The sequence below is a fragment of the Corvus brachyrhynchos genome, unplaced genomic scaffold (assembly GCF_000691975.1).
Source record: "Corvus brachyrhynchos isolate BGI_N302 unplaced genomic scaffold, ASM69197v1 scaffold806, whole genome shotgun sequence".
Taxonomy (NCBI): Eukaryota; Metazoa; Chordata; class Aves; order Passeriformes; family Corvidae; genus Corvus; species Corvus brachyrhynchos.
In genome coordinates this window covers 17186-38705 of record NW_008238454.1, presented here as the reverse complement: position 1 = coordinate 38705, position 21520 = coordinate 17186, and the positions used below count along the sequence as shown (strand labels likewise).

The window sequence follows — 21520 nt, the reverse complement described above, 5'->3', positions numbered from 1 at the left end:
CCTCACCGTCGCGGGTAAGGCGCCCCGGCGGGACCGCCCGCTGCTGCCTCCGGGATGCGCGGGAGGCGTCCCGCGGGGCAGAGTTTTCGCCAGCGCCCGACTTTGGGGGAGAAAGCGAGGATTTCGGTTGGGTGGCGCTGGGAGGAAACAAGCCAGGAATTGCGAAATGCTGGAAACGGGGAGAAAATGCGAAGCCAGGATAACCCTGGCTAAGCCTCTTGCCCGGGCGCTGCCTCGCGGGCGGCAGCCTTTCGACCTGCGGAGGTCGGCTGGGATGGCCAAGCTTGGGCTCTGCCGGCGGCGGGCGCGGGTGCTGCCCGGTCCCGGAGTGGCTCAGGATGCTCCACAGGTGGGGAACGGTCCCAGGCTTTCACGGCAGAAGGGAGTTTTTTTTTTTAAACGAAGATCTTGTTCTTTTCCTCCAACTTCACCACTCAACATGAAGCAAGAGTAAAATTTGCCGTGGCTGCCCTGACTGCTTTTGAGTTTTGTCCGGCCATATCTGCCTTAAAGGCTCTTGAGTGCTGCAGTTGTGCTTCATCCAGTGGGAGCAAGCTCCAGCCCCATCCACGGTGCCACTCAGTGGTGATGTCTTTTAACAGGGATGAATATTTCTTCATTTCCCATTCCTGGAGAAGGCACCAGTTCAGAAGTGCAGTAACTGTAATATCTCTGGCCACTTTTTTTTTGACAGCAAAAGTGGAAACCCTCCCCAGGTCTTCCAGAGAACATAAGGAGTGTCTCCTCCCAAGGAATGATGCCCAGCAGTGGATCCCAAGCTTATGGACATGTATATACAGCCCTGCGTCCAGCACCCAGCAATCAGAGGATTTTGGCCAGGGTTTTGTTTTCATTATTTCCTGTTGAAAGGAAGATCTTGTCTGAGCACAAACTTTAGGGATCTATTTCCTCTGTAGAGTGGGTCAACACCTTCTTCTGGATCCCATGTCAGGTCTTTGACATCCAGATCTTGCTCAGCCTTGGGTCTGGTTCTTCAGCAGACACTAAATGCCACTTAGTTTTCTTTGCATACGTAAAAGGAAGTCATAGGCCTTTGAAATGGACAGAATTAAACGGGTTTGCTGTTGCTGGTTTTCTTTTCAAGCATGGTGAAGGCAGTGCTTGGCCACAGCCAAGTGGCTGTTTTTCTGTTATGAGGCTCTGGTTTTCTCCTTTCACCTCTTGATTCGACACTGGCTGCAGAAACATGGCAACAGTTCAGGTCCCTGATCCAGAACATCCTGTGTGCACGTCTCCCAGCACAGCTAAACCATGAGCAACTGAGTCATCTGATGCTTTTTTCTTGAGGCCCCTTGCAGTAGGATTTTGGGGACCTGTGAGCTTCAATGCTTTTGGATTTATTGCACTGTAACACTTGCTCAGGAGAATAACCTGGCAAACTACTGCATTTCCCACCAGGACACGTTCTCAGGAGCATGTCATACTGAGATGAATTGTTTCTGAGCATTGTCAAGGAAGAAAGAAAATGTATGGAGAAACCATTAGGGTGTAGTAGTAAGGGGAAGGTCACTAAATTCTATTTTGTAAAATGAGCAAAAGGCTCTTGTAAGCCTAAGATCAGGAAGGAAATAATAGCATTTGGCTCTAGTTCACCTGCCGGTTTGTACTGAGCTAAAGCTCCCCCTTGGCTCAGCCGGGGCTTTCTGCAGCAAAAATTCCCTCTGAAGGCCAGTGTGGCTGCTCACGAGTAAGAAAAGTTGCTTGAGCAACTTCATGTGATTCGATGTAGCATGGCACATTATGTGAGGGTGTAGCTGCCAGGAGCTTGGAGGTGGGAGTTGCTACTTGTTGTGGACCGAGCCACAGCAATGGACACAGGTAGAGGAAAGCAGTGCGTAACTGCTTAAAGCCTTCCCCATTAGAGCTTTTGTCCTCTTGTATCACATTAGGATGGCTTAAGAAATGGCTTTGTTTCCTTTATTTTTTATAGTACTGCTGCAGGGTTTTACATTAAAAGTAAAAGACTTTAAACAGCTGAAGAGCGCTTTTTCAAATTTTCGAGACTAACACTTGGTCTTGTAATGAGGTGTGTTAAATTGTGAGGGATTTCTTTCTCTGTGCACCTTTAGGGGCTCATTCCCACACTGTGTGGTGGTGAGATGGTGTAATCACAGAACAGCCAAAACTACTACAGCACACAGCTTTTGTTGCACTTAATTTATCTGGAAAAATGAAATCCTTTCCCATCAGTATTAATATTTCCAGGAAATATGGTCTGAAATCCAGCAATTTTAAAAAAGGTTTTCTCTTGAGTTATACAGCAGTGTCCCTGACTAGTTGCCTATTGAAATAAAGTAATTGAAAGATTACAATGCAATAAGTAAGTGTCATATAAGCTTGGAATTAATACTTTACAAGGATGCTCTCTAACTATCAGGCAGGTTGCTATGGGACATGCAGGCAGGTTTCTTTTGTGGATTCTATAAATTTCTTCAGGTTGGTTGCTCTCCCTAAGTCCTCTACTTTAAGTTGTTGAGGGGGAGATGTGCACCTTTAAAAGGTAATTTTATACCTTTAAATTTTAGGAGGTGGAGTACACAGCCTGAGACATGTTAGTCTTTCCCAGGAGTCTGGTAATTTGTAGATGTCTGAACTTTGGGTTTGCTGTAGATCCTACAGTTTTAGATATTTTCAGTTAGCTGAGATTCAGTTCTTTGTTATACCCTGGAATAAAAATGTTTCACATGAGCTTTAATTAGAAAATCCAAATGGTGCAGTGCTAAATATGCCAGCTGGGGAGAACTGTCCGAGTTCTGTAGTGAAATGCTGCTCTGGGGAGCAAAAACATCAAAAGGGTGTCTTGTCTTTGTGCTGCTGGGAGCAGGGGAAAGATTTGGGCTGGCTTAAGCTCAGCCAGTGGAGCTAAGCTGAGCTGAATTGGCCATGGCTTCTCATGAGTATCCATCTCTAAGGCAGCTGTGCCAGTTAAGTGCAGAATTTGTTGTATAGCTTTACTAGAGCTGCAGATGCTCTCAGTTCCTCTGTTATACATGTGCCTAGCAAACTAAAACCTGATGTTTCATCTTCCACTTGCTTGCTGTTGCTCTCAGCCAAGCTAAGTTTACAAAGCACCTTTCATATGATCAGGCTTTGTTTAAACCTGTGGGGTTTTTTTTACAGTAAACTGCTTGGATCAGCACGTTGAAAAGTCTCCGAACAGAGTGGCTTTGATCTGGGAGAGAGATGAACCTGGGACTGCGGTGCATGTCACATACAGGTATGGCACCTTTTCACAATGCCTGGCAGTGTGGGGGAACAGGAAATGGGATTTTTTCACCTGACAGTTTCCTTTTTGCTTGTGGAAGATATGCATGGGAGAATTTCTGCAAGCAGCTTCTGGTTTCAGCAGAGCAGCAAATGTCTTGGTGCAAACATCTCGTGTCAACAGTTTGATACTGAGCCCTGGCTGAAGGAGATTTTAAGCTCCCCATGTTCCTCTTCCCCATCCTCAGCAGTTTAGAACAACCTTGAGGTTGCTCTGAGTGACACTGACTTGTAATTGATGCTACAGATTGTAGGGTTTGTTAGAATATGGCAGGTTTAAGCATATTTCTCTTCTCCTTGCTATATGCCCTCATTTAGGAGACAGTCCTGCCTTTTACATCACCTCTGTCTCTAGTGAGAGTTAAATGTTTCCCAGACTTGTATGTTCCTCAGTGCATGTTTTAGGGAGCCAAATGTTTGAGCTGCTGAATCTCTGGGAGCCAGATGTTTGATCTGCTGGATCAGAAAGCAGAGGAGATGTAGGAAGTCCTAGTATCAGACCTTTATAGAATGTTTTCTGGAACTTGTTGGGATTCCTAGAGCTCCTTGGGTCTGAATAGGTTCTGGTGGTCTGATTTCATCTCCAGAATCTGTTAAAGCTCCTGGAAACATTATTCATTGGAGTGAGGAAAGTGGTCAGCAGGGAGGAGTGGGTGTAAAAATAACTTTGAAAGGTTAGTGCTCCATGCAACAGAAATAAACACTATCTGATATAAATCTGTGAAAGGAGTGCACTTTTTGCCATTCTGGTGGCAAACATGGAGATGGAACCAAAGGTTTCTACCAGAGTTTATGTATGGTGTGTTTTCCTCCCAGGTTTGTGCACTTTTACCTCTCTCTTTATGCCTCAGGCATGAAAACTAGGGGTAGGAGAGAGGTGACAATTGTGCTCAGATTATCCTGATAAGGGGAGCAGCCAAACAGATAGCACAGCCTCATTCAAGGCAACTCCAGCCTCCCCCTTAGGCTGCTATTTGAAATGTACTGAGCTGCTCCAGACACTCAAACATCTTATCTGCGATCTCTGGAGATAAGGGATGGCCCTTTTGAACAGCAACAGAACTGGTTTTTTTTCCTGGCCATGCCAAAATGCATTTGAAAGGTAGTGTATTTTCAGCCTGTGGAATTGTGATTGCTGTGACACAAAGACATGTAAACCACGTCTGAAAACTGAACCCTTCTTTGTGCAGCCTTACAGAGATACAGTACTTGGTACCAGAAGGGAGAACATCCAAGCGAAGGATGAGTTGGCAGCCTCTATTTTCAAACTTCTGCCTATCTTTGAGAGCCGTGTTTCTGTTTCTGCCTGATACTCTGGGTGAGATGTGACTGCATTTGAGTTGAGACTTTGGTCCTACCACGTGGTAAAACAGGTCACTTGGTTTTCTGCTTATCTCATTAAGCCAGGAATAGCTTTGTTGAAAACAGAAATACTGTATGAGTATTTTGCCTTTTCTGTGGTCTTTGGGCTGCATTTTTACAGGTTTTAAATGGGACAGGAAGCTTTCTCCACAGTGTGTTGGCAGTGACTTCTCTTTGAGACAGAGCTTAGTTGAAAACCTTTTGCAGTAGTCCTTATCTGAGCTAGAAATTTTGTGAGGGAAAGCATATCAGAGAAGGAAGTGGCCCAGGAGCTGGGATGCTGGTTGAGTAGTCCTTGGTGAGCCTCCTGTAGCACATCAGCCTCAGCATAAAGAAGGAATGAGAAGGATGCTGGACATAGCTGTGGCAGAAGAGAGATGCTCCTTTCCTTAGGATCTGGATGCGCTGTTAATGGATAGAAGCCTTAGAGTAAGGACTTGGCACTCTAGGAAGCCAAAGACTTTTTTTTGGGCACTGCTTTGCACCAGCTTTGAGTAAGGTTGTGGATTCTCAGCTGGGAGAGGGCTCTGCGGGACTTATGTGCAATGTACTGCAAGGCACCAGTTTTTTGCATTATCTACTTTGCAAAGCTTGCTGCTGTGAGCTGCTTCTCCTCAGAGATAAGTGACACAAGGAAAGATGCAGCTGCTGGCCTGGGTCCTCTGCCTTCTCCTCTGGGGAGTTGTCAGGGACAAGAAAACAGCTGAGTGCTGGCCTTGTTCCCATCACATCCTGCCAAGGAAGAAGATGGCTGTGCAGGAAAAGGGCTGGATCAGGCTTTCTCCTCCCTGAGGAAGGGAAAAGCCTTCATCAGTGGACATCCTCCATGCATTGGCAAGAAGCACAGCTGCATTGCAAAGTGCTGTCCCAGCTAGCTCATCCTTGGCAGAAATTAAAGCCTCAATTTGCCTCTGCTGTGGGCAAAGAGCTGGTGGGCTGTGCCACCGTGTGCCTACATCCCTGTGCACGTGTGTCAGCAAGGTGGGTTCTGTCTGTGCAGCAGAGTTCAAGTGCTCTGTGCTGAGGGAAGAATCCAAACATCTGCTGATTGGCAAAGATACACAAAGCCATAGGTGAAACATTTCATTTTTGCACCAAGAGATGATGGCTGCTCTTAAAGCTCAGTTGTGATGATCTTTTTCACTGCTGAGTTTTGTCCTGTCTCTCTAGCAACTCAGCTTTTCAAGAAAAAAATTCCCTGGCCATTCTTGCTTTTTCCTCCGTCTGGATTTCATTTCTATCAAGTAGAAATTTAGCTAAATTTAAAATTATCTCTGTTTTTGAATGGGAAGCCAAGAGACTTGTTTTTTTACTGCTTTATGACAACAGGGAATACAACCCTCCTGGGCTTTGGTGGCTGCAGTCAGCAAAGTGGGGACAGATCATGCAAATCCATTATCAAGAGGCTCTCTGGCTCTGCAGAGGCTAAACCACCAAACACTCCTTGATAGGGCCGTGGCTTAGGAGCAGGACTGTGCTGCTGTGAGCTGACAGCTGAATTTATTGTCAGAAGGGTCCAACCTGACTGGGAGTGTTTTGTCCTGCTCTGTGGATATCGTCAGGGCCCAGAGCCTTTGAAACTTTGCAGAGGAATTCCCCAGTGCACTGCTGAGCCTGGGTTTTTAAAGGCACTGTGTCTTATAAAAGCAGGTGGAGTTGGTGGCTGGAGCTGTTGGGTTGCAGCCTCTGTAAGTTCAACCACAGTAAGTGTTGAAGACAGCAGCTAAAGTTATGCCAGCCCTCCCCTTCTCTGACATGGAGTTATTCTCTCTGATGTTCCTTGGTTTTCCATGGTCTCTACAAGTCACCCACCTGTGATCCAGTGGATCTGCAAAATCTCATGGCTGTTGTCAATGGCAGCTATGGGAAGTGGGCAGCAGAATGCATTAGCTAACCTGTTTTTCAAAAGGGCTGCAGGTCTCAAAAGAAGGGTGATCACTTTGGTGCAGAAAACGTTGCTGTCAGAGGGAAAGTTCAAAATGCAAAATAGAAAGTAGGGAGAGAGGAAAGCTAAAGGACCAGAAATTAGGGTCCTAGGTAGGTGGGAGAGAAGTGGTTGGACATCTTCATGAGCAGCATGAGCAGCCATGCCTTTAAAAAACCAACGGATTCCTCAGGCTGAGCTAAAATAGTTCAAATTATATCAGAGATCACAGTGAAGACTGTAGCTGGAAGCCATGATGGTACTTACCATTGGCAGCAAAACTCTTTTCCATCTTTCCAGAGTTGCCTTTTTAAGTTGAAGTTGCAAGTAAATCTTGCCCAGGCTTTCAGCTTTCCTCATCCAAGACAGCTCATGGATTTTTCACTTTCTCACCTGAAAAAGGTTGCAAGGGGTGTCCCTTGCCTTTAGTTCAGGATGTCTGCAGGAAGGCTGGGCAGTTGTGCTCTAATGCCCAGTTTGGACACTTGACCTGAATTTTCAAACACTTTCAGCCTAATCCAAACTATAGTTCCAGGAAATAAACTGATTGCTGCAAGAAATACTCAACCCAGCATTTGTGCCATGACAGCAGAAGAACATGGCTTGGGCTAAGTCTCTAAAACAGGTAGCTAAGTACCTAAAACAGGTACTGTCAAAGCCTGTATATGGCATTGAATGTAGTAAGAAAAACTTTAGAATAACTTTGCAAAATCCTGTCCCCAAAGAAGGTCTTGATGCAATTTTTTTTTTAATGTAAAAGGAACTGTCTTCCTTTGTTTAGAAAGCTACAGGCTGTCTTGCTGTGGCAAAAGGTAACATCAGACTTACTGGAAAGCTGTTTCTGCAAAGCATCCCTGAAATGCGTCAGAGAAGTGCCACGTGGTGCTGATGGGTTTTACAGAAGTCGTTCCAGACACTGCACTGAGTGATGGGCTCTGGAAACACAGGCACAGCTTTATCTGGGGAGGGCTCTGGGAGAAATACGGTCTGTCAGTTCCTGAACAGAGATGTAAGGACAGGGAGAGGAGTGCTGTGTTTGTTAGATTAAACAGAAGGACTGGCCTGAACAATGATCTGCTGGCTCTGTTGGAGGGCCGGCCTTGTAGGTCTTGTGCTTAGAAGTGATGCTGTGGTAGCTGAGGAGATGCCTGCATAGAGAGTGATGAGTCTGGAAGACAACAGGCCCCAAGCCTTATTCATGGGCAGAATGAAAACACACCTTATATAGAGAGACACAAGAGTTAATTATTAGTTTTACCCTTAACACTCTAATCTTCTTACTCAAGTTCTCAATAATACAGAAAAAGAAAGAAATAGGTCCTATTGGTTACCACTGATACCACATTTGTCCAGCAGCAGGACATTTTTCTGTGTTCATTAATGCACCTGCCATCTTCCTGGCTTGCTTTGTTTTAAATGCACAGACTGGATGTATTGCTCTTTCTCCTTTGCAAATGGTCTCCCCTCTTGGGTCCAGCTGGTTGCTGCTTCCCTGTTTCTCAGCTCTTGTCTGACACTTTACCCACTGGAGCAGTGTTCTGCTGTCCAGTTTGTTCGCTGACTTGCTCTCAGCTCTTACAGTTTGCTTTTGCAGAGGATCCTCAGACTGTTGTGCCATGAACTGACTCTGCGGTTTCTCATCTGTCTCTGTCAAGAGGGCTTGGGCACTTCCTTCTGCTTGCAGCACATTTCCTTCTCCTGCAGTGGCTCTGCTGAGATCCTCCTGCTGTCTGCCCTGCTTGCACAGAGGCAGCTGGGTGCCCTGGGACCCTCTGTGTGCCCCGTGGCTTTGTTCCTCTCCAGTGGCTATTCCTGCCCGCCTCTGCTGGGTGCAGTGCCCTGCTCTGAGGGGCTGCACTGAAATCCTTGGGAGTGCAGGCAGCTGGTGGATGTGCCTTGCTACCAACACACCTCACAGCCAACATTCCATGGCATTGCCCCTGTGTCAGGGGTGGGGCACTGCTGGGTTTGAGGGTTTCAGTTACTCTTGTGTGATGGAGGAACTACAATGCCAAGCTTGGCAGCAGTAGCACATGGGGAGGGCGATGATGGTTGTGGTTACCTCCTGCTCAGTTTGTTTAGGTGCAGTGACTCTGCAGGGTGCTTGTTCCTCCCCAGGATGTGTTTGGGTTAAGAACTGGCAATGTGTGACCTGCTGGCATGTACCAACTGCTCTGCCACTCTGGGGTCAGAACAAACTAAGATCTCCCTTTCTTTCCTCGCTGAAATCTCTGGTTTACATGTTTTCCTGGATTTTCCTGTGTCTTGCTTCCAGGCCAGGGGGGGAGGTGCGAAGGGAAGCATTATTCTGGAAGGCTTCTGCTTGGTGAGGTGCTGGGTGTGAATGTGGAGAAGGTGCTGCCTGGGGGCTCACTGTACTCCTGGGCTGGGAGCTGCGAAAGCCATGGGAAGGAGAGGAGAGGAGAGGAGTTAGATAACAAAATGTGTTTGAAGGAGTGAGGGAGTCAAGGGAAGGCTTCCTGATGCAGCATTTCTGCTAACTCCCTTTCTTGAACTGGAGGGGAAGCCTGACTTGCTGCCACAGGAGCCAAAAGACATACCTGATGCTCAGGCATTCGTGGATTTCTTTGTTGGAATTCTTGGCTTCACCTTCTCCTTGCCTTTGTGTCCATTCCCTCATATGCTGCACCTCCAAGGCCTTTCTATCCCAGCATTTCAGCATACAAAGAAGAGGCAAATAGATCTGTGGGTAAAGACTGATCCATGCTGTCTGTCACCTTACTTATGCACTCTCATTGAGCAAATGTTAAATTGGGGTTAATCATAAAAAACCAATGAGAGCTTCTGCCACTGTGGTCACTGAGTCCTGAATAAGCAAGAGGAACAAGAAGAATCATGGAGTTGCTCAGAAAACACACTGGCATTTCTGTATAGGAGAAAGAGGCTGCAGCTCTGAAAGTACTTGAGTATTTCCCATTGCAGATAAGTAGTTTTCATTTTACTTTATCACAGCTGTCTCTCTGGGGCTTGTTTCCCTTTATGTGCTCTGCAGTTGAGCAGCTTAGTTTTGTTTTGCCTCTTTGTTATTTATCCACATTGAGATTTTTATTTAATGCAGCATCAGATGAATTCCAGGCCAGAAAATGTGGCCTGTTAGGACACGGCACCAAACCAATGGTTGGGTGGGAATTTGTTATTGCACAGAGTTGCTCAGTTCATGAACTCAGTAAAAGCAAAATAATAAATCTGACTGACTGTGCACTTCCATGGTCATGAGGGGCTTGGGAAGAGGTGTTCAGTGCTGTGCTTTAGAGTTTAGGCTGATCTCTAACTATAAGGCATTAGGGGGAGTTCAGTCTGGGATGCAGCTGCTCCATCCCTGCTTTCTGCAGGCCTGTGGTCACTCTGCAGGGGCAGCTGTTACCAGCTACTGCCAGAGAGCAGGCACTGAACATATCTGGCCACCTCTCCGAGTTCAGAAATAGACTGTTTACTTGATACTACAGGAAAAGTCTTAGAATAAATAATATTAAGTGCCGTGCCTTGGATTTGAGGCTCCTTTTCCTTGTCTTCTCTCTTGGTTTAAGACAAGTTAAGGGGTGGACACTCCAAAAATTAGTTATTCTCAGCCCATAGTTTTGGTAAGACATTTCCAAAGCAGAGCACTTCAGCTTTGCCTATTTCCAGCTTGCAAGGGTTTAAAAAAAGGAACAAAATAATTTTTGATGAACCAGAAATAACTTTTCATTTTATTTGCAGCTCAGCCACCAGTTGAAAATTGGGGTTGTTTTGTAGCTATGGGCAGTTCTGGGAGAAAAGGACACATAAGATAAGGATTCATTCTTTACAGCTTATTAGGGAATACAGCCCACCAAAATTAATTTCTTTGTTAACAGTTATGGTGGTATAGTTTTCAACCCCTAAGGGTTTGCAGGTTGCAGGTTGATGATGAACATGCTGGAGAGCAGAAGATGTCTCTCTTCTCTGGGCCTTGGTACTCAGAGAGTTGGTGAACACAGAGGACAATTGTAATTTCTGGCAGACTCTGCCAGTCTGCTCCTCGGAGCTGATGATTGGCACCAGAAGGAGTGCTCTGCTGCCCCTTGTGAGCACCTTGTGCTGCACCTCCTCCTTTGGCATGAGACCACTCCCTCACCTGACACAGTACCCCTTGTTCCCAAAGCCCTTCTACTGCAGGAATACAGAGCTGTTCATGGCAGCATCTTGGTGCCAGGTGTACCTGCAATTGTGTTATCCCCTGTGCAGGCATCAGAATAAGGATATATGCAAGCACTTGCCCACAAAGTGCTTTTTCATTCCTTAGAGAAACGTTTTTGCTATTGTCACCATGTCACAGCAGTGAGTCCCGTGAAAAGAGCCTCTGTTCCTGTTCTCAGTGTTCCTTTCTCTGTGCAAGAGTGGCAGCAAGGCTGTTGGGCTGCAGGTGATCCAGCTTTGATGAGAATCTTGTAAAATCTGCCCCTTACACAAGTGTCTCCAGACTTCTCCTTTTCTTTCTTGTGCATGCAAATGCGTTGCTTACCCTTGCAATTTAAAGAGAAGCTCCTGGTTGCAGAGCACTTCCAGCTCTTGCCCGATGTAAACAGTGCTGGGAGTCCTTGGATAACACTTCCATTTCATCTTGTGTTTATCCCACTTGTGTTCCCAGTAGCTTCTGACTGAGCCTTGTGGGTAAAAAAGGCATCAGGTGTGGCTGAAATGAACCCTGATTCCTGGAGGCAGCACAACAGCCCCTGTCTTGCTGGCTGCTGTGGCCACATCACAGGCTGGCAGCTCTGGGCAGTGCCTGCAGCACTCTCACCTGTCTTTCTGCAGCAATCACCACTCCACCCTTTTCTCTCCTCTCCACAATAGCAGGAGCAGCCTGGCTACCACCATGCCCCAGGCCACCCTTCTTTAAGATGCCCTGTACTGCTGAGATGAGGTCCGGAGGTGATCATGATGCCTCACTCTGTCCAAGTTCCTCTTTTCTTTGCTCACCCCATGTAAAGCAGGTTGTGGAGTCACATGACAGCATTCCTTCTGTGCCACAGGGAACTTCTGGATCTGACTTGCCGCCTTGCCAACACCCTGAAGAAATATGGGATCCAGAAAGGGGACAGGGTGGCCATCTATATGTCTGTGTCCCCTTTGTCGGTGGCAGCCATGCTGGCTTGTGCCAGGATCGGTGCTGTTCACACCGTGGTCTTCGCTGGATTCAGCGCTGAGTCCTTGGCTGGGAGAATCCTGGACTGTGAGTAGATGCAGACTGGGGAACAAACGCCTCTGTGACAGTGCTCCAAGGCATATCCCAACCCTTGATTTCTTCGTTCCTTCTCACCTAGCAGGACAGTTGACTCTCCCCTGCAGAGTGCAGTGAGGAGCCTTTTCCTGAGTGACATATGCAGTGTCCTCTGGCCTTAGAATACTTAATAAATTGCTTAACATTCAGTGTGCACCAGGTTATTGCTTGAGAGCGGTGAAGCTGGAAAGAAAACCAGAGCTTAGGGATAGGGCCTGATTTGTTCTTTTGCAGTATAATTGCAGTGTTTCTTTGATACTCTTGCACAGTACTAATTCTGCATTCTCAATTGTGATGCTGTGATTTATGTGTAGTACTGGAAGTGCTGGCAGCCTGCCCCGCTCTCTGAGCTCTTGTACCAGCAGACAGAGCTGTTCTCAGCCCCAAAGTACTTGTATAGTGTGATTAGGTAAAAAGTGGTGCTAAAAATAGCAACAGAAGAGAGAAATAGCCAGTGGCTCATGTCCTAGCAGTCACATCAGTTTCTTTGTGGCTAGTTTGAGGGAGTAAGTCTTACAGAAATTTTCATGCTTTTTTCTTCTTTTTAGTGGAATTAATCTGCAGAGAGCAAGTACACGGTTCAGTTATCCCTCACACAGGGAACTAGGAAGAAGCTGTTCTCCATGTCAGCTTTGCAAGGCAGGGACGGATGATTTCATTGCAGTGAGTGACACATAGGCTGGATGTTGGGAAAGACTTCCTCATGTTTGTGATAGACATTGGAGTGGACTGCTGGGGGAAGAGGAGAGTAGATGGCATTGGGATGTTTGGAAAGACTTCCTCATGTTTGTGATAGACATTGGAGTGGACTGCTGGAGAAAGAGTAGAGTAGATGCAATTGGAGTGTTTCAGGAAGGTTGAAGGGATAATCAGCTGTCAGAAGTGGTTTAGCTGAAGTGGACCCTGCCTTGAGGTGGGGGAGATAAACAACTTATGGAGGTCCCAGCTACCCTTAATCTCTGTGTGTCTCTGTGGGTTTTAAAGTATTTTCATCAGGGACACTGACTGGTTTTGATTGACAGCAGTTCTGAGTATTTGTCACACGTGTTGTCCTATATACCACCCCCAAAGTAATGAAAGTTGGGTGTGCTTACTGGCCTGGAAGACAGGCTGGCATGTCTGCTAATTCTTTCTCTTTTTAGCTGGATGCAAAGCAGTTATCACATACAACCAGGGAGTCAGGGGAGGCCGAATCATAGAGCTGAAGACAACTGTGGATGAAGCTGTGAAGAACTGTCCAAGCATCAAACATGTGTTTGTGGCTCAGAGGACAGATAACAAAGTCCAGATGGGTGACCGTGATATTCCCCTTGAAGAGGTATGTTGTTGTTGGATAACTGCTTTTAGGTCTGCATGTTGGCTAGGATAATCTTTCTCTCCATATGTGCCTTTGGGGCCTGAGTTCTGCTCCTTACAGCATCTGGATCTTCATCTTCAAATGGACTGCCTGTATTTACAGTCTGCTAGGATTGTGACTCAGAGCAGCTGAGTCTATGTCTGGTTTATCTCAATATGGGCAGGGCTATGCTGCTCCATTTCAGTAGTCCTGCAAACAGTGCTGAGATTTAGGAAGTGTTTCCTGAGACCCAGAGGTCACTGAGACCATTGTGGCCGTTGTTATTTTACCGTGTTCTGACGCTGTGTTATGGATTGCATGTGCACTCAGACTGGACACTGTTGAAAGGCAGTGCAGAAATGATGAAGTTCCTAGAGAGGCTTCATCCAGCCTGTGAACAGCGTTGTGGTTGCCCCATGGTGGGAGAACAGTGATGGCTTGGGACTATTTAGAGCCTGTGCTTCCTGGGGAAGAAAACAGCCATTGTTTTTATGTGTTTAGCTGGCACACGTGGGACTCCAGGCTAATGCAGAAGTAGTTTTATCAGTTTGCTGGCAGTAGTAAACAGGAACTACTCATGCTAATAATGCCTGGAAAAAGCTAATTGCTGGCAAGATGATTGCTCAAGAGCCTCTGTGCTGGTCACATGAGATAGAAAGAAGTACTAGTGTTAGTTAAACAGAGAAGACAGGTTTTATTCAGAAATTGTCTTACTCCTTACTCCACAGAGGATGTTGTGATTATTTTGCTTAGTCTGCAAACAGCTTGACGTGCTTTAGTGATCCAAGAGCTGAGCTCATCCCACTGTCAGTTGTAGGGTCTGAAACAAAACAAGAATTAACTAGTTAATATTGTTAAAGATCCTTACTGTTCTTTACAGCAGCTGTACTTTCCAGCTCCTGTGCAATGGCTTATTGCAAAATTTAAGCTCATGTTGTAATGGAGCATATGAGGATTCCATCTTTGTTTCAAAAACTGGCAAGTCAGCCTGAATTGGCAGTGCTGGAATGTCATGAGAAATACCTGAGATGAGCAGCAGTACTGTAACTCAGTGGCTAAGAATTACACCAGACTTTGTGAACTCTTTGTATTTTATTAAGCTTTGTTTGTCAGACACTTTTAAACAACTGGACCTACTGATGGTAGTGTTCACTTGTAAATACAGTGCGTTTACAGTGTATACTCATAAAAAGGCAGTACCAAGAAACTCCTCCAAGGAGCCGCCTAATAACTCTTGCAAGAAATCATTATTCATCAAGACACTACAGAGCTCGAGAGAAGCTCTGACCAAGCAGGACATTGCATCCTTCACTCCTGTGGTTCTGACTGTAGGGGTGAGGAGAGGATCTCACCCAGCTGGCCAAACAAGGGAGTATGAAGAGAGTGACAGAGGCAGGAGAATAAAGCACTCTGCTTCTCCTCAGTAGAAGAAATTAGAATTTGAGGATCACATGGACAGGACAGTCATCCATTGCTGGGGCCAGGGAAGGGAGATGAACACACAGTTTAACTGTAGCACTACAGATTTTAGAGGAAAAGGAAGGTACTAAGCAGTACCCAGTCAGCCTTGCTGCTGCTGTAAAGTGTTTGCAGTCACATTTTGGATTTCCACCAGCACCTTGCAAAGGCTTCAAATGTAAACAGCTATGACTTACCATTTTTTTTTCCTGAAATGTTTTTTTATCTGGCCTGTTCTCCTTGACTTCTCTGCCCAGCAGAGGTACTGGTGGAAAGGTTAGATGCTATGCACCCACAGGAACCTTTTCACTAGGTGAGCCCATATAAGCTATGATAAATCCATGGACATTTATGAAGGGTGACAGCAATGGTGGCTCTTGTCTCTGGACACTGTTGCCATGCCTACAGAGTGTGATGGTTGGCTCCGTATAGCCAAAGTCTTTCTGTCATTGCCACCTTTTCTTTCTTAGGAGATGACCAAGGCAGATTCCGTCTGCGCTCCAGAGAGCATGGACAGTGAAGACATGCTCTTCATGCTGTATACATCGGGCAGCACTGGGAAACCCAAAGGAATTGTTCACACCCAGGCTGGATACCTGCTGTACGCTGCTCTCACACACAAGGTAACTCAGCTGCCTCCTCTGGGAAAGGTTCACTTACCTTCCAGCAGTGCTAACAAGAGAGACCTGGATCAGGGAAAAGTGCTGTATTCTCTGCTTGCTGCCCAGTTGGCTTATTGGTTGTAAACAAGCTGGAAAATGCCTGAACTATGTAATTAATCTTCAGGATTTGTTCTAAGGAATATGATACTATGCAAACCTGAACCTAGAGTTATGAAAGCAAGGAAATGGCAGTGCTGCTCTTGCATTTAAAATGTGCCAATGCTGGCTGCCCAGAATTTGCAGCTGAGGAGATTCTGGTAAGTATCTTACTGGCATTGGTAATGTGGATATTATTGTAGTATTTTGCGTTGGGATGCTGGACTTTTTTATTTCAGAGAGGATCTGGACTCTTAAAACAGCCTCTTTGCATAGTACTTTTTGTGCGAAGAAAAAGAATTGTATTTCCTTATGGTTGCACCGCTGTTCTGCTTTTCTGGGTGATCAAGAGAAAATCTTTTAACCTCCTTTCTCTTGAAAATGGAAAGAGTCAAGGCACTGCTTCTTGAAGCTTCTGGTCTGAGCTCTGGATATTAAAAGGTAACAGTGAAAAGAGGAGAGGACTGCGGTGAAAGATTTCCACCTGGCTTTAGTGGTATCACCCTGTTTGTAATCACACACAATTCATGTGAAGGTTTTCTTTCTTTAGGCTGACATGGTTGAATTTTTACAAGATTTGAATGTTTAAGTGTCAGACTTCTCTGTATGAAGAGCATTTGTTACGTCAGCTTTTCTAAGTGACAGCGTAAACTCCAAGGCATCTCTTTTTTAGTCCAGAAGGTAGATCTGCACCCTGGTGCATTTTCTCCACATGCAGAGTGCATGAGAGGGAAAGGCACTTGGAAAAGTAAGGTGGGAATTGTCTTTTCTAGGTGGAGGGATTAGCTGACCTGTGTGATCTCTGTGGTCTTTGCACATTCACCTGGGACACCCTTGTCACACACTCATGGGGTTTTTTTTTAGTTCTGATCCATACACTTGACTCCTTATGAGTCAGGACATCTTCACCGTATGGTAGAGGAGTTAGATTTCCATATCCAAGACAAGATAATGAGATCTCCAAGATCTTTATCTTGAATTTGATGAGCAAGGAGAGGGTAGCCTCTGGGAAGCAATGCACTTGTATAGAGAAGCTGATCAGCTAAGAATATTTCTCAGAAAATGTTTTATGGGCACCCATCAGTTCCTCCAGATCTCTCATGGAAATCTGTTGATATTGGTGAAGGGTCTGAGACTCTGTAGTCTGCAGTTTCCCTGTGACTCAGAATCAGCTCTCCCATGTGAACCACCTGGAGTAGGAAACCATAGGTATCTAAGGCTCTGAGCTTTGGTTGTAGCTTTGTTGCTCCAGCTGAGCAGCTGCTGGTACAGCTGTGCTTCCTGTATGTTTGCAAATGTGCTGGGAGCCTGGGGGCCCTGGTGCTGGTCCCTCTGACTCGCTTCCTCACTTTGGGCTGGTCTTCGTGTGGCCGTGTCCCACACGCCTGGCTCCACTTGCCTCATGTGCTCTCCTGCTCCCATCTGGATGCCCAGTCCAGCACCTTTCCTTTGAGCACCTGCCAACAGGAAATCAGCTGGCCTTACGTTTATCTTTGCAGTATGTGTTTGACTACCAGCAAGGCGATGTTTTTGGCTGTGTGGCCGACATTGGCTGGATCACAGGACATAGCTATGTTGTGTATGGACCACTCTGCAATGGAGCCACCTCTGTCCTGTTTGAAAGCACTCCAGTGTACCCTGACCCAGGTGAGGAGGTGGTGGGAAAAGGTTTGGCTAGACATGGCAATGTGGCAGAAGAGGTTCAGAAACCTGTACAGTATGACCTGTCTGCTCAGGAGAGGTAAGCTCCATTGCTTTGGAACATGTGTATACAACACTCAGGAACATCTGTGAATCCGGGGTAGGGAAAAAAAAGCTGTCATTTCTTTTCCTCTGTACTCACAGTAGCAGCAGCTCCAGCTTTGGCTGTTAACCTTTCAGCTGAGTGTTTGCAGCGGTATGTCCGTGCTGGAAGGGTAAAAAGCCTTCCAGCTTTTTAAAAGTGTGATTTTGCAGGTCGTTACTGGGAAGTGGTGCAAAGGTTGAAAATTAATCAGTTTTATGGAGCACCTACAGCGATACGCCTGCTGCTGAATTATGGAGAAGAGTGGGTGAAGAAATATGACAGATCTTCCTTGAAGGTTTTGGGTTCAGGTAAGGGGCATGAAATCTTCATCTGAAAAAGACAAGGGGTTCTAGCTGGTGAAATGAAGATGCCCGAGGAGCTCAGCTGACCACATGGGATGTGGTTAGAAATAAGATGATAAAGAGGGCTCTGTGTCTGGCTATTCAAATATTTTCTCAGCGGAAGAAGCAACAAAATGACGTTTTGGGTCCATTGAACTTTTGTGTGATTGCCTGTTTCCTAGCTTATTTTGCAGGACCACATTCTTGGCTAAAAAGATTTATCTAATGGTAAAGGGCATCACTTTGAATTTTACTGGCATAGGTGACCCAAGCAGCATTTTCCTGCATTATTTTCTGTTCTGGAGGTTCTTACTACATGACCTGCATTGATTAGTTACTTTCAGTGATATTCATTGCTTGCCTTTTGGTCCTTCTGGAAAAAGTCAGTCCTCAGTTACATGAGTGCATCGCAGTCCTTTGTGCATCACAGCAAAAGTGCTGGAAGCATTCTGCCTGGAGATCATGCGTTCAGCTTGTTGTACACCAAGAGGGAGAATGAACTGCCCGCAGTCTCTTGGGTCTCAGGTTGTTTTCTTTCTTGTTTTGGTCTAGTGGGAGAGCCCATCAACAAGGAAGCTTGGCAGTGGTTCTATCAGGTGGTGGGAGAACGGCGCTGTACCCTTGTGGACACATGGTGGCAGACAGGTAAGAGGCAGCTTTGGGGGGCATGGGGGACCCTGGTCATTAACAGGTTGCTAGTAGGGAGAGAGGGATTAGCACATTTCAGTTTGATCTAACAAGTCTGTCAAAAAAACCCTCCTGGCATTTGGACCAGCTTTGAAAAGTCACTGGGGAGTTTCTGCACATAACAGCAATGTAACAACGTGTAAAAGCAATGGCAATGTTGGGTTTTTTGTTTTCCTCTAAATGTTCTTTGATATTTTGAGTGCTGGTAAATGCCAGTTGCTGCTAGAAATATGAGGCAGGGATTGAATTTCTGGGCAAAGCTGGCAATAGTAAGCTTGAATTGCAAAACTCATTTTCAGTTTATCCAGCTGTACTGACCTTGTCATTGTCTTGTCATGCAAAAGCACTGAAAGCACCACATAGCCACAATCTGTACTTAGGTGTGCTTTGTCTTCCTTCCTGGGAATGGTCAGAGGAGGATGGAAAACTAAGCTGTGTAGTCAAAGGGACCTTGTGCAACTGCTCTGGAAGATTGGAAAGGACAGAGTGAGAGAGACTTGCTGGCTGCCCATCAGGTGGCTGGAGGACAGTGGCTGTCACCCAGCAGGGCTGCTGGGGAGCACCTTCTCCCATGATTGAATTGATATTCCGTAGTTGCTTTGGCCCTGGACCTTTGATGCCTCAAAAAGGATGCACTTGTGTATTGGCAACATGCTTGGCCCATCTGTGTGCATTAGTTAAGGCTTGTTTGCCGTGTACAAGCTGCTGGACACAGTGACTGGCTGTCTCAGATCCCAGTCCAGCTGGAGCAGAGCTGGCCTCTACCTCCTGGCCTCCCTAGCCAGCAACAGAGAGAGGCCACATGCTGTACCCAGACTGGGGTTGTGCTGCCTGGTGGGGCCCTCTGCTCGAAGGAGTCCTGCAGCTCCTTCCTGGCTCCTTCCTCAGCACCCAGTCTTCTCTTTTCTGAGCACCAACACCCAGGAGTTGCTAAAGGTGCCTTGCAATATGTCCTTCTGAAGTCGTGAGATCCAGTTTGCCATGGAGACAGGAGCACAGCTGCTGGCATTCTGCCTCTGCTGAAAAATAGTCTTAAACTGCCATTGAGCAGAATATTCATTCCCTTTCCAGTCAAGCTGCTCCTGATTTCTTCCTTATTCCTGCTAGCAGGCTCTCTATCTCAGTGTGATGAATTTTCTTCTGGCACACAACCAAGTTCCATTTAATCCAGACCAGGCTTGCAGGCTCTTTTTTTCATTTTCAGATTTGAAATAAAACCACCTCAGAATTCAGAGCAGCAATGTTAGCTGCTATCTACTTCAGCTACTGATCTCTTAAATCTTCTGGGTTCCTACATGCTGAGCAGAAGGAAAGCTGGCTGGCTAGGTCTTTCCTCATCATGCTTTCCTCCTCTCCGCTCTGAAAGAAAACACCATGGAGAAGCAGTTGATTGCCGCACATTGACATAATTGAGAAGAATCCAGTTTTGCCCTAACATTTTTTGGTTGGTTTGTTAACTGGTGCATGTAGTGTTTGTGCTGTGTTGTCTATTTCCACCAAAGTACAGGGTTAGATGTTGTATTAAATTGTATTTCTCCTGGGATTTTGGAGCAACAACTGTCAGGTAAGAGGTAAAAAAACATTCCCTGTACAGTCTGCTAGAGCAGAGTGCTTGGTTTTACCTTGAACCAGGCATAGCTTTACAGGTAAACAGTCACCAGCTCCTGGAAGCATAATATAATGATAAATATTAATGACATTGATTTTAGTAGAAAGTGGAATCAATCTTTTTCCACAGTTGATGCTTTAATAAAGAGGAAGCCAAGTTAATCTTGGAAAGATTATATATGCCATTTGAACGTAAAAGGAGTGTGGGAAGAGATCACAGGAACAATGTGATGGATGCTGGCTGTGGTCCTGCAGTGTCACCTTTCCTATGCAATTTCAGTATAGCTGGTTAATTGTGCTGCTGTGTGCCGTGTCCTCCACGGGACACTGCTCTCTGGAGCAGCAACCTGTTGCCAGCTAATAAAGCCTGGCAGGCATCAGCTAATGGTGATTTAAGAATCTACTTTAAAGTTTTTGGATGAGGCAAATGAGTGAGAGAGCAATTATGAGAAACAATTGAAATAGTGTGGTGTGTGCAGATGAAAAATTCCTATGGCTCTTGCTGTTGAGACACCAGATTGTGATTGACAGTAACAGAACCAAAGCTGTGTTTGAGTTTTAGGTGTAGTTCTTCACGATGCAGAAAAGACACTAGGTATTTTCACTTTTGTCACTGATTCAGCCATGAACAGAAGCTGGTTTTGAAAGACATCTCTGAACAGACCCTGGAAGCTTTTGTTGTTTGCATCATCTCACATCAATTTAGACTGGCCTGGTGCTTCTGAAACAGATTCCCCCCAAAACAGGCACTCCAATCAGTCTGTGGTGGCAGAGAGCACTTGCTCTACTCTGCTGCCAGATGGGATCTCTGCATGGCAGAGGGGAGCCTGGTTCAAAGCACCCATCCCCTGCTCAGACTTTGCTGTCCTTGCCTGAGGTCTTGGTGGGTTTGCGCTGTGTTGACAGCGTGGGCGCAGGTAATGTGGAAGCACACCTTTCTCTGCCAGCTCTGCCTCTGAAGAGAAAGGCTTCATAAGGGCAGGGTAGAGCCTAGATGTTTTTGCTTGATATCATCTGTCAGTGGCTAAAATTTGTACTCCTAAACCAATTTATAATAGGTGTTCACCATGTAAATAATTTTTAAGGCACCTTTGCTACCATGCAGCTCCCTCAGGAGTGAGACTTTGCGTGCAGCTGGCTTCAGGATGTGTAGGATGTGGCAAACACCATGTTGAAACACAGCTCTCAGTGCTGTATTCAGGATGAGTACTAGCTTAGGAAGAGCAACCTTCAGTTTAATCACAGTCCCTGTTCTGATGCAGATTTTGTCTGTGCAAATAGAGAACAGCAGGTGTCTGGGGTGCTTTTTCCTGAAGAAATTCAAGCTCCCCTTTTCAAAATTAACAGAAACATGAAGTGAATGCACGCCCATCAATGAAATGGGAAATATTTCTATGTGTAAGCCACATGTGAAACCATTTGCTGCAGATCTAAAGCTTAGAGTCCATTAAAGACCCTTCTTTGTAGCTGGATGCAAATTCAGGGTCAAATTCAGCCTTTCCAACCCCTGGTTTCAGTTTTCACAACCTGAGTAAAGCCAGTAGAGGAATGCACTCTTCATGTGGCAGAACATATCTTTATTTATAGAGCTGTATTTTTAAAGGCCTTATTCTCCTTTGTTTTTGTTTCTCTCTTGTATTTCTGAATTAGATTTAGAATACAAAAGACCTCATTAAGGTCAGAGTCTGATTGAATGTTCATCCCAGCAGGAA

The 21520-nt window shown here is 45.8% G+C and overlaps 1 protein-coding gene across 1 annotated transcript in view; it reads left to right on the top strand.

The window, feature by feature from the left end:
- The window catches only part of ACSS1 (acyl-CoA synthetase short-chain family member 1), a 39571-nt gene that overhangs the window by 7434 nt on the left and 10617 nt on the right, over positions 1 to 21520 (top strand). The window contains exons 3-9 of the mRNA XM_017736941.1: positions 3142 to 3238; positions 11587 to 11786; positions 12977 to 13152; positions 15099 to 15251; positions 16886 to 17033; positions 17343 to 17480; positions 18066 to 18158. Coding sequence (XP_017592430.1) covers positions 3142 to 3238; positions 11587 to 11786; positions 12977 to 13152; positions 15099 to 15251; positions 16886 to 17033; positions 17343 to 17480; positions 18066 to 18158 — 1005 coding nt within the window. The remainder of the gene's footprint in view (positions 1 to 3141; positions 3239 to 11586; positions 11787 to 12976; positions 13153 to 15098; positions 15252 to 16885; positions 17034 to 17342; positions 17481 to 18065; positions 18159 to 21520) is intronic.